Raw genomic sequence first — 12,765 nt, 5'->3', positions numbered from 1 at the left:
GACATTTTAAAAACACATTTTCTCGAGCAAATTCTCATTTAATTTAAATGTCTGTGAACGAAATCACGAAACATATTTTACGTTGATAAGCACATTACTACGATCTAGTTCTATCTAGTTCAAAGTAATAGTAACGTATCAGAACTTAAGTGTTAAGTGTTCAATAAACATGTGCAAAATTAAATGCTTAAAGTCTATTTTTGTTTTTAGTTTTTTATAATGTTCAAATGATAAAAATATAAAATGTTTAAATTTTCATATTTAAATTAATGCAGCTTTTCAACTACACGCACATGTCTATTATATAACTGTATCATCATTGGTAGGTATTTTGTATTGTGTTCACAGCCACCTACAGCTTATTAAACCGGATTAGAGTTATAAAATAGAAAAAAATGTATATATAATATATATGTATAATATATAAATTAATAAATTAAAAACACTAATTGTCTATAAGTCTACGTAAACTAAATATAATAAGTTAAATATTAAAACTAATTCTATGTTAGTAACGATTTAATTTCCATTTTAATGAATTGAAATGTGTATAGAAATGTAATGCATGCATTGTTAATTATTAAAAAATAAAATTGCAGAAAAATAGTCGCTATATATGCTAGGTACTTAAGTGTTATCGGGAGGGTTAATGTTTTTTTAATTAATGGTAAAGTATTATCTAGAGGTTAATGAAATAAAGTGGATGTATTAAATTATAGTTGACGTATTATTATATACACGGATCTATATAGTGCTCGTATCAGTCTAATAAATTACAAGAAATAGAGTTTGAGCACTTAAGAAGTTCATTACGACATTTCGTTAAATATGTATAATATACAATATGTGTATACTGTAGAATTTACATACCTACATATAATATATACTGTCTCACATTTATTTAAGATCATAAACTAAAAGATTTTTTCTCAGAAGAACCATTATCAAATTTCATTCCAATACTTATTTGCTATACAAAATAATTATTACAATAAACTAAAACATTTTTTTGTGGATTATATATACGTTAAGTAAAATAATTAATTAATCTGTTATGTAATATAAATAGTGTGATATAATTATGAGGTATAAATAGTTTATTATACTAAAATTAAAGTACCTTGTTATTTTTTTAATGAAATAAATTTCAAAAAGTATTTTTTTAATTAAAATGGCATGTTTTTTATTTAAATATATAAAATAAAATTTAAATCGTTTAAATCTAATTCTATAATATAATGCATAGATTTTTTAAATATTAATTAGTGAAAATGCTGAAAACTGTACAAATATAAATAAAATATTATATGATGTACATTATATAAAAATATATAAACAAACAAAGCTAATAGAAAAAAACTAAGCAAAAGTGTATGGTACATAAAAAAATATAATATGTAAAAGATACAATTGCTTAGCTATTTTGTTCTACCTCTAAAATAATTTTAATATTTGGAATTTCTAGAAAATAGAAATTTAAATTTTAGTGTTATAATAAAATGGTATGGTGCTAAAGCGGTGTGTGATATGTGTGTGTGCATGTTTTGTGTTTAGTGTGTTAGTGAATGTGTGTTTTCATGGACGAAAAACCACGTCACCAGATCTAATAGCGTGCTCTATATTTTTCTCTAAATAAATGGTAAAAATAAACAAAAAAAAAGAACGCTATACCTTGAGAACCTGGATCGATGCGTGAAGATCACAAACAACAGACAATATAACACAAATTAGTTAGTTTACATGTTTATGTTAAAAAATAAAAATAATGAGTCCTATATGTTTCAGATAGGTATTTAAACTAAGCCTATTATTATAATATAGTACCTATTTAAATTAGATTCATAATAATATGTACCTATAATATATTATTATAATTTTAAAAAATAAAATAAAAAGTTAAAGTATACATAAATTATGAATGATTAGCGTTTGAAATGAAGAAATCGTTTAAAAAAGTTCTATAAAGGAAGTCTAAAGAACATATTTTACATTGGAAACATGATGAGAACACGTGGAATAGCAAAAAAAAAACAACATTCATTTAGGTACACATAAAAACAACATAAAACATGAGGATAAGAGAAACCATTTCACATGAAGAAATTATAATATACGGTATACACTTAGAAGCGAAAATTTGTACAAAAATATTTACTACCAAATCACCGGGTACACTCGTTTCTCGGTTGAATTATAATAATATTATTACTTTACAAAAACGCTGTATACTCGATTGATATCCAATTTTCGGGAGTTTTTGTTCCCAATAAGTTTTAATGAGAGAAAATGATGAATTTAAATTATGTAAATATTAAATATTTTGCTTACCAGTTCCGAGACAAGAGGGATAGATTTTCTCCTGGGTCGAATATCCGGCATGCTGTCGATGTTGCTATAAAACGGATTGTCTCCAGGGTGTCTAAAATAGAACATAGTAAGATTATATAGATTTTATTATTGATTATTGAAGACATATTTTTAAAGTTTTGCCCAAAAAAAAAAATAGACAATTTTTAAACTAGTTGATACTTATATACTTATTGCTTATTTGGTGACCAGAAAAGACTAACAAGTCAACAACCAGTAATTCCTAATGGTACACGGTAAGTTTTAATTAAAATCTTTGCTATATAAGCACTTATCAAAAATATACTTTTATAAAGTAATTGAGTGACAGTAAAAAATATTTTTGTTAAAATTTTATTGTACGTACACGTAATAAAAACAAATTAAGCAATGACGGAAATGGACAGATCAATATAATTACTATTGTAAATGAACTATGTGACTACATGCGGACCGAGTTTCTGTTTTTTAAAAATACATACGAGTTTCATTAAAATATAATACTTATTGAGTCCACACCTATACTGATACTCACAAAATATTGAAAAACAAAATTTTCCATTCCATTTTTACAAACTAAGGACTGTTTGTAAGAAAAAAATCTACACATAATAAGGTTAACATTAATGAATGTGAATAATAAACTATGTTATTAATTTGTTCATGATAATAAATAAATACATTTAACGTGTTATACGCTTATATTGATAAAAACACAAGCAATACACTTTTTACGTACGTACTTAAATCTTGAGACTTGTTTAGTTTGTAATTTTGACATTTTTTTTAAATTTTGTTTTCTTTAATGATTATATAACTTCTTATAGTTAGTTTCGGTCAATGCACCAATTCAGTGTTTGAAAGTGTTCATATTTTTATAATATATAATATTCTATATTTTAACCAGAAATATGAAAATGCACAATATAGGTACACACAAAAAATAAAAAACCTATGGATTCAAACGACAAATTTTATGTTTTCCAAGTACGGGATTCAATTAGTATATTTTTCGTTTCCTAATTGCGGACACAATTGGTATATTTTTCTTTTATACTAGGACTCAATTAATGAATTATTATTTTCCTCGTTCAGGTATGAGACTCAATTAGTATACACCAGAATTATGCGCACCCGGAGACGTCATAATGTCATAAAATAATGACTTTAATGTTGTTTTAAATTGAAGAGGTAGAGGCTCGCCTCGTAATTAAACGAGAAGAAGTAGTCCATATATCAAACCCCACTCGGCACAAACTCAATCACTGCTCGTATAGCAGGTATATTGCCCAACAGAACTAATTTCATATGTTTACTTTTATCGTGTACATCGTGACATCGTATATATATATATATATACATATAGGTGCCGCCAAAGACGACGACGGCTTTTAGTGTTGTCACCCGATAAATAAACATAAAATGACATTTCACCCCGTCGCTTTTCTCCCAGCGCCAACTCTACTCACCACACCAATCGAAAGTTTGTTATCAGACAGGTCGCCGTCGTTCTCCACTCCTCGTCGCGGTGTAGAAGTGCACTTACGGATTACACCCAACTATGTACCGTACACACACACACACACACGCGCGCATACACACACTCTTGTGTCGCTATTATATTTTCCTTTTCATCCGCGGGCGTACACTACACATATACATAGAAATACAGGACACAAAAATTCAATGGACCGAACTCCCACAAAGCTCTTTAAAACCATCATACCGCGAGACACGGCCGGATGCGACGGATACACGTGTGTAAAACACACACACACACACGCGCACACAGAGGAAATCTTGGGTTAAAATGTACTTTTAAACTCTTTATAGTGCATGTATAGGACGTGTGGGTGGGTGTGCAAATACTCAGTGCGTACGGTGGTTGTGAAAAGTATCGAATAACAGCTCTGAAATCATTTACATCATCACCATATATTATATGTAGTCTACTAACTACGACTTCTCCCACACGCCGCGTACACCACATTATTATTTAATCTCACTTTCGTTCGTGTTTCGCTCATCAAATTACACAACAATAGTAATAATAATAAAAACGACGATGTTTAGTTTCCCCTATAATACTGTTTCTCTTCCAATTTCAGTTCCGTAAACGCGTGACGCGTATTAACCTCTAAGACGTAAAAACCTCTTGTACTAAACTAAAGTTACTTATATTATTATTATTATTTTTTTTTTTTACTTACCCATTCGCTCTATTAATGTTTTCTCCGCTCCCTCTTCCATTCTGTAAGAAAAAAAAATAATATCATGTAATACCGATATAATAATATATATATTTCCCTATAATACTGATATAATATAATAATATATATTTCCCTATAATACTGATATAATATAACAACGTTTCGTTACATTATAATACAGGCACACATACACGCACATATTATATATATATATAATATAAGAACGTTGTTCGTGGTAATACCAAATATATGTTGGATTATTATTTCCTCGAGTGGTAAGCGATGTAATTGGGTGCAGATAGTAGTATCGACTCATGTGAAATAATTGGGTAGATTTCCTGAACGACAGGATAAAATAAAAAAAAAAAAAGGAAATAATTCACTGCTGCACCGATAAAGTACACAGATATTTATGGATGAATTGCATTTGACAGAAAATCTTTATTGAACCATATTTTGTTTTTTTCTCAGGTTTTTAAGTTTTTCACCCGGAGTCGAATTTTTAGCTACAGGAAAAAAAGTTTGTCCGATATAAAAAACCAAACTGTTGCTGGCCACCCAAGTACCCAATACGCTACCACTCTATAATATATATGTATATAATATATGTATCATGTTTATAGCAAATTGTATAGTATGTTTAAACTGCATATATTAATTTTATATTTTAGTCTGACTTTTACCGCATGCAAACTTGCTGTTATACAGTGTTTTTTTTTTTTGTTCACTTTTATCGATTATTTTTCGTGTTTGGTAACTAACAAAAGCCACACACCTATATAAAGTGGTGTTATTTGCGTCGTCCCAAAATAAATTTCCGTCGCAGCCAATGTATATGTAATTAAAACGCCATAAATTCTCGTATCCATACTTTGTTTTATGATGTCTCTATCGCGCGAATTGCATAATCCCCAAACCACATTTATTATAATATACTATGACACCGGATTATCGAGCGTTAAAAGCTAAAATGTAGAAAATACCTGAAGTAAAGATTTTAGAATTCCGTACTTTGTTTGCCGTTTATGTATTAACGTTCTAGAGAAATTATTATTATATATATAGAAACGTAAGTCTGCATAATTCAAAGTGAATAGATGTTTTACTTAAGATATTGGAATTTATCACTATATTACATTTATTATTTTTTTGGAGGGAATTTTAAAGTTTTATGGGCACTTATTTTTATTTATCAAACGCAGCATATTATAATTCAGCTTAAGTATATTTTCAAAAATGTTCAGACACAAATAGATATCGAACGTTGAATTGCTGGTTTATAATGGACATTTTCGTGCTATATAATTATTATTTCCCAGGCACTCAACTCCTGGTTTTTAACTAAACTTCAAAGTTTATAAATAATAAACTAGTGGTTCAATATGTTCGATATTTGGACGATAAAATTCTAAGAAAAGTTATTTAAAAATCCATTTTTTTTATTTAAAAGAATATTTACACATATAATACCATCCACTTTAGTGATAAATAGTTAACAATATGACTTGTAAGTGCAATAATTTGTGATATTGGTGTAAATTTGCTTGTGTAGTTTTAAATTAGAATTTAATAAGAAAAAGCAAGTTTTAAAAATGATTGAGGAAATTAACGTTGTACAATTTAAAATTTGTTTACTCTAATATATACATAATATAAATAGTTGAACCAGAGTAACGAGGTTTTTCTGGTTTTTTTCCATTTCTTAAATGTGGGTAGTTAACAGTGAGGGGTTTAAAAGCTAAAAAAAAGGAAAAGAAATTAGATGTATTTTAAACAGCCGAGTCTTATTTTCATAGTGTTCTGTGTGAAATTTTTTCGTCGACGATTGTCGAGTGTTGGACAAAATCGTGTCCTGTTTGAAATTCTGATCCGGTATATAATAGTGAGTCGAGTAGAGTAAAAAAAAAAAACAGAAAAAGAATAAAAAAAATACGAAAAAACAACAACAGCACTAAAGGATCCAGAGGTTTAAAAACCATGGCGTCGTTAAGGGGAACGCATACACACCCAAAAGCAGATACAAGCATTTATCCCACCCCTAGTTTTTTAACGGATTGAGTTGGTGATGGCAAATCTCTATGGGACGTTTTCCCGCTGCTTGTTTTATTATCTAAGACGGCTCTGTTTATCGTACATAATAATATAGACGATCTTTTTAGTTAACTATATAAACCTACAGAGAGTCTGCTCTCGTCGCCGGCGTGATATTTTCATTTTATTTTTTTTCGAGTCGTCTTAATATTCCATTATTAATCTTTTATTCACGGACGCTGATGGGTTCGTTGTTTCTCAGTCCTATTAAATCCATTATTTATCTACAGAACTAAAAATACGGTGTTTTCAGACTTTTATCGAGAAAGGTCACTAGCGAAAAGGAAAAAAAGACCCTATGTTTAATTGAAAATGCCAATCTAACATGTATATGTGCACACTATAATATATCTATTTATTTTGTTAATATAAAGCTAGAAATTCTTAACCTCGATTTAAACTAAAAGTTTTTATTCGTATGAGAAAATGTACTCTAGATGAATTGACTTTTGTCGGTTTATACTTTATTTATTGGTCATTATTATTTATTTGTTTATGTACTCTTTTTATTGTATTGATGTTATAAGAAAATATATATATCGTATTATGTTTCAATTCACGAATAATTGTTTGTTAAACTATAATAAAACTCAAAATTCTCTAATGGTTAGTGATAAAACAAATTGTATTACAATTGTTTGTTGTTTCATCGTCAGTTAAATCCATCATGTTTTAGAGATAGTTTCGATAGTTAGGAAAACAAAGACATTGTTGCAGGTAATAATAATATAAACACGTTAGGTTATAATAAGGATTATAATAATAATAACCACCCTCCATCAAATCATTAAATTTCGTAGCCCAAAATTTAAAATAATATGTTCCTAATTGAAACAGACGCATAATAATGACATACTATAAAAACACAATCGTAATAATAATTTATTAATTACGGTGTAGATAATTTTCGCCCATGAGAAAGCACGACAAAAATAATATTTTCTTAAATGTACACAACGTTTTTGTTTAAGTATTACATTTGTGTTTAAAATATAAATACGAGTATTCGTATAATTAATCGTAATTACTTGCAAATCATATTCAACAATTTAGTTATTTTTTATTTAAAAAATACCTCTACGGCATGAATATATTATGAGCTGCAGAAAACGGGCGAAAAGGTCACGGCCTGATAATGCACGGCACAGTGAGTTTACCTGCCCCGTTAAAAAACTTTTTATTCGAAACCAAAAAATAAAAATAATAAATCTAATTTATGTATGCCTGGCCTTAAATATAGAAATGATACGGTTGTGGTTTGAAAGCGAAATCAAATATTTTCATTAAAATATCGATAAAAAGTCGTGTTGGTGACATATGGCCATATGGGTGATAAACAATAATCCCAATAACCGACATATTTCGTTTAATTTATGTTGATCGTTTGCGTAGAAAAAACGGGCGTATCATAATATTACTACATAAAAATTAAACAGAATAATGCAATTATTACATCAATACATCGTTATTGATTTTAACCAAGAAGAGGTGTATGATCGATGTAAATTCCAAACAATAACGCTGTAACGACAGTATGTTATTATAATTGAGCTGAATCATCGAATAATTATTGTTAAATATTAATGTTAATTAAAATAAATACAAATTATGTATGCTCAATCTTAAAAATTATATTATAATAGATCGTATAATAATATATACATATTACATATACCAAATATGTTCTATAGTCGTACGATATATTATTATTATGTTTAGTTTACAATATTGAAAAATATGTTGTTTGTTTTTTTTGTTAACGAAAATACGTATTTAATATGAAATTTAATATTTGAAAACAGTTAAAATAATTCAATTCTTCAGAGTTCTATATTATAATGCAACGATTACATAAATAATCAGATTAAATTTGAAACCTCTATTGTATGATTTTAATTTTCTACAAAAACAATTAAACAACCGAGAGCGTTATAATGATCAAGCAATAGATTTGATTTAATACGGTTTACAGTAAAGTTCGCCGGTTTCCGGTGGCTTGTAATTTTATCGAAAACTATCGCGGGATAGAAAAAAATATTTCATTAACGAGTTTCATTTCGGAACCCAGAAATCGATTGAAGAGATACATGAAAGTTTAAGATATCTTATTATATTCAAAATATAATAATATAGGTACACAAATAAAAAAAAAATACATAATTGTAAACTCATAAAACGCTTCGCTCATAATCTAAAACAATAGTGCTTTATTTTTTATTTTTATCACCGTTGTCGTTCCCTCATCGATTATTCTATCCTTTGCATATTTTGTCAAAGACAGTTTGACAGGTAAAAAATATTATTATTAGTTACGTGACTAATGACAATCAATATTATTGAGTTATAGTTTTTTTTTCGAGGCAACATTAACTTATCGTGTATGGTTTTTAGTTGAACAAGGCGAATATTCTAAAAAATTGTAAATTATGGTAAGGTCTATCTTACATAATGTACATGTTAATTCACGATGTTCTTAAGAAACAGATAACTTATATTTTAACATTTCTTTTAAGATGTTTAATTTTGGATATCAACACGCTATGACAATATAAATTGTAATAATAACTACTATAAAGTAAAAACATTATTTCAATAAACAGTTTCAATACTTTATTGTTATACCTTTAATACTCATTTAAATTATTTTTTAATATATCAACATAAAATATTATTATTTATAATATATTCTTGTGGATGCTTTAGTGACAATATGTGGAATGCTTTGTACCAATGATAATATTGAAAATATTATTTACCACGGAATTATAGCGTTAAATATCGTAGAAATATAATATTTCCTTTACTACCGAAAAGTATTGTGAATGCAAACGGTTTGATGCTGTTCGAGTGTTCTGCGAATATTCATAATATTATGAATAAATAATAATAACATATTTTGAATATTATATGATTTAGTTGTTTGGGAGATTTTATTATTACGTTTAATGAAATTAGAATATTTCGAATTAAAATTAAGTTTATAAGTTAAAATTATAAAAATATACTAGCCAACAAATAAAAAATGCATTTGTTAAATTTTTAATTGTCATATTTTTTATGATAAATTAAATGAGGTTTTCATTTGTTTTAATTTTGTTTTTCTATGTTATTTTTAACTTCTTTGGTTAACATGTATATTACATTTTGATGGCCCTCGAAAACTTCATAAATTCCTAAATAGAGGACAAGAATATTTATTGGTATATAATTCAAAACTTTTTTTGATAAAAAATATAAACGGGAACCACTCAAACTACCTTCCGTTTATTTGAAATTGTTTTCTCCCATTTTTTTTTTCGTATTTGTGTATTTTAGTAATCCAAAATGAATTAAGTGCCTGTATGAAATGAGTTTTAAAATTTAAACCCCATTATTCGTATTAAGTATACTTTGTCATCGTGTACGTATATAGTTTTTTTTCAAATGTTAGTTTGAACGAAATGTTTCCATTAACCGGGAAAGACATACAAAAGGTCTTTTTCCGATGTCATTAATTAGAATTAAGATGACTCCCTTAGTTTTTGTTTTATCGTCCTTTAATAATTAACACGCAGAACAACGAACAAGACCGTTGTATATATAATAATATAAACATGTATAACATTAGTTTTTTAAATTATTGTTTATTCAGCAAGTTATTTAATAAATGGTTGCGGTATATAGTGTACATTCTCGGCTAGAAAATTTGTTATAAGAAGAATATTTTATTTTTACATTATGGTACACCAGCGTAATATATACGTATAATGCATATTGTATATATATAATATAAATATAGGTACACATACACCCATAATTCTAACTATATAGCCAAAAGCGCTCTGAAGTATTATTATTACGTTCATAAAAATAAATAAATTTACTAAATATGAATAAGTGTAGAAACAACAAATTATACACGGTGTATGAATTATATTTTTTAAATTTATTGTGAATATTTTTTTCTTTTTCTTTTAGATTTTATCATAATATTATTGTGGTTTATACGATTAATTTTTTAACATTCTATCGATTTTGTCAAATAGAGATTACTCATAAACGAGTGTTTCCTTTCCCACTGTATAGAACTTATACTATAGATGCTAAGCATAAAAGAATAGAGATTTTTTTTAAAAAACTTTTATCATCAATATTCCAAAGAATTTGTCGAGAAGAAGTAACAGAATGTGTGGGAATTTCTATGTGGAATACATCGAGTAGCTTTTTGTCAACGATATGTTTGAATAAAACAGATTTCGTAAATAGAACTGACGTGTTTACATTATCGGGATGAGAGTTCTATCATTATCATTACAGCTTTTAATACGATACTGAAATGTACCAAATGAGAAAAGAAAAACTTATATTGTTTATATACTTTTATGGTCGGTTTTGTGCCAAACTATACAATTTTTTCTTTTACTTGGATAGTCACCAAGTATCACTATCGCAGGCCAATATATTTACGAAAAATAAAGACGTCACACATAAAACTAGTATTTGTTTTTAATAGTTATTACTGAATAACCCATTCAAACTCACACATTCATATATATATCATTAATAGCAGAGTCTTCAGTGTGTGTGTTTAAGTGTTTTGTGTGTGTGCGTGTGTTGTCATAGCGACTTGGTGCACCATAATAAAATATTTGGTCATTTCATTTCAATTTTTCGCCGAGAGTGCGGCTTTTTTCTCTATCTTTTTTTTTTTTTTTTTTTAAAAATCACATTTCTTTGAAAATATTTGTAATATTGAATTATTTGGTAGTTCTTGAGAATAGTTCCCACAGAAAGAAATACTGTAATACATATCTCCTATTCTTACGTATGAATTTTGCCGCTCTTACAATACTGTGTTATGGTCGGTCGTATACTTATATTTTATTTAAAATTTTCAAAGACGTAATCTGATATCAAAACAGTGAACATTTATCATAATTATGATAATAAATAGGATGTTATAAGTTCATTAATTTGATATTTATTATGAGTTGCTTTATTGGTTCATGTGGAGAATGTATATAACATTTAACGGAAACAATAAATATTAAATACCGATGTATAATGGTTATTATAGTAGTTATATGTGTTTGTGTTACAGATAAACTAGCGTTGACCATTAACTTCGCGTTACCGGACTCGCCCTCTAATCTGACTCCCTACTGCGACGCGCCGCAAAGGAATGACACAGTTTACGAACGTACAGAATTGTCACTGTATACTGTTGTACAATAAAATATATAAATGTAGGATTTGTTGGACGAGTATAGTTCGCCCGTCCATTTTAAGACAAAGAGACAAATTTAATTAATTATCCCGACACGACAAACAGCGTGTTATGTGCCCCTACCAATAACTAATACAAAAATATATTATTCGATGTCGGTATTAATTACGTACTCCGTAAGACCATCGGCTAGGAAAAATAAAACAAAATTACTGTGACGCTTGCGTGTCGCGGCGGTGACTTCCCGGCGGATAATATGATTTATCAATGTATAGTAAGTTCGAATGGACGAAAAATCAAAACGAAAATTATACAAGTCCAAATACTATGAGCGCTATATTACAATGCAACCGTATAGTATGTCGTCCGTGCAGCCTACGCAGCGAGATGACTTACAATATCGGCGGTATACGAGGAAACAACAGCGATACGGCGTTTTTTTCAATAACGGCATAATAAAAATGTATTGCCGTCAGCATATAAACCTTGCCGGCGGCAGAGTCGAACTATTTAATATAAGTGCACGGATATGCGGTTATAATACGCGTATTACAAGGGTAGACGGAGTGTCCGACGGTTTTTTATTGGACTTCTCAACTCGTCGTTATCGCATAATATCGCCGAACACATGTTATACGTATAATAGCCGTATAGGTAATTTTATATTATTTATACGGCGGACTCGGTTCGCGTATCGTTAAGAATTGTTATTTTTATTCACGAGAATATTCGCGGACACAACATAATGTGATGCGCGCACGCCGTACAAGCATGCTTTGCACTTGAATAGGCGCACGGAAATTAACGTTATTTAAAAGTCAAAACGCATAATATCACAGTACTATAATATACATCACGAATCGAGCACTGAAATCGCCAGGATTCTGGGCAACGTATGAGTTCGGAATAACG

General features: G+C 28.5%; 1 protein-coding gene across 6 annotated transcripts in view; it reads right to left on the bottom strand.

Moving 5' to 3' along the window:
• Nucleotides 1-12,765, bottom strand: part of LOC132920034 (protein unc-13 homolog B) — a 159,285-nt gene that overhangs the window by 15,112 nt on the left and 131,408 nt on the right. For all 6 annotated transcript variants that reach the window (XM_060982065.1, XM_060982066.1, XM_060982067.1 and 3 more), the window contains 2 exons: nucleotides 4,557-4,597; nucleotides 2,329-2,419 (listed from right to left, as the gene is read on the bottom strand). In XM_060982065.1, coding sequence (XP_060838048.1) covers nucleotides 2,329-2,419; nucleotides 4,557-4,597 — 132 coding nt within the window. The remainder of the gene's footprint in view (nucleotides 1-2,328; nucleotides 2,420-4,556; nucleotides 4,598-12,765) is intronic.

This window comes from Rhopalosiphum padi, chromosome 2 (assembly GCF_020882245.1).
Source record: "Rhopalosiphum padi isolate XX-2018 chromosome 2, ASM2088224v1, whole genome shotgun sequence".
In the NCBI taxonomy this organism is placed as follows: Eukaryota; Metazoa; Arthropoda; class Insecta; order Hemiptera; family Aphididae; genus Rhopalosiphum; species Rhopalosiphum padi.
This window is presented reverse-complemented; position numbering and strand designations above follow the sequence as displayed.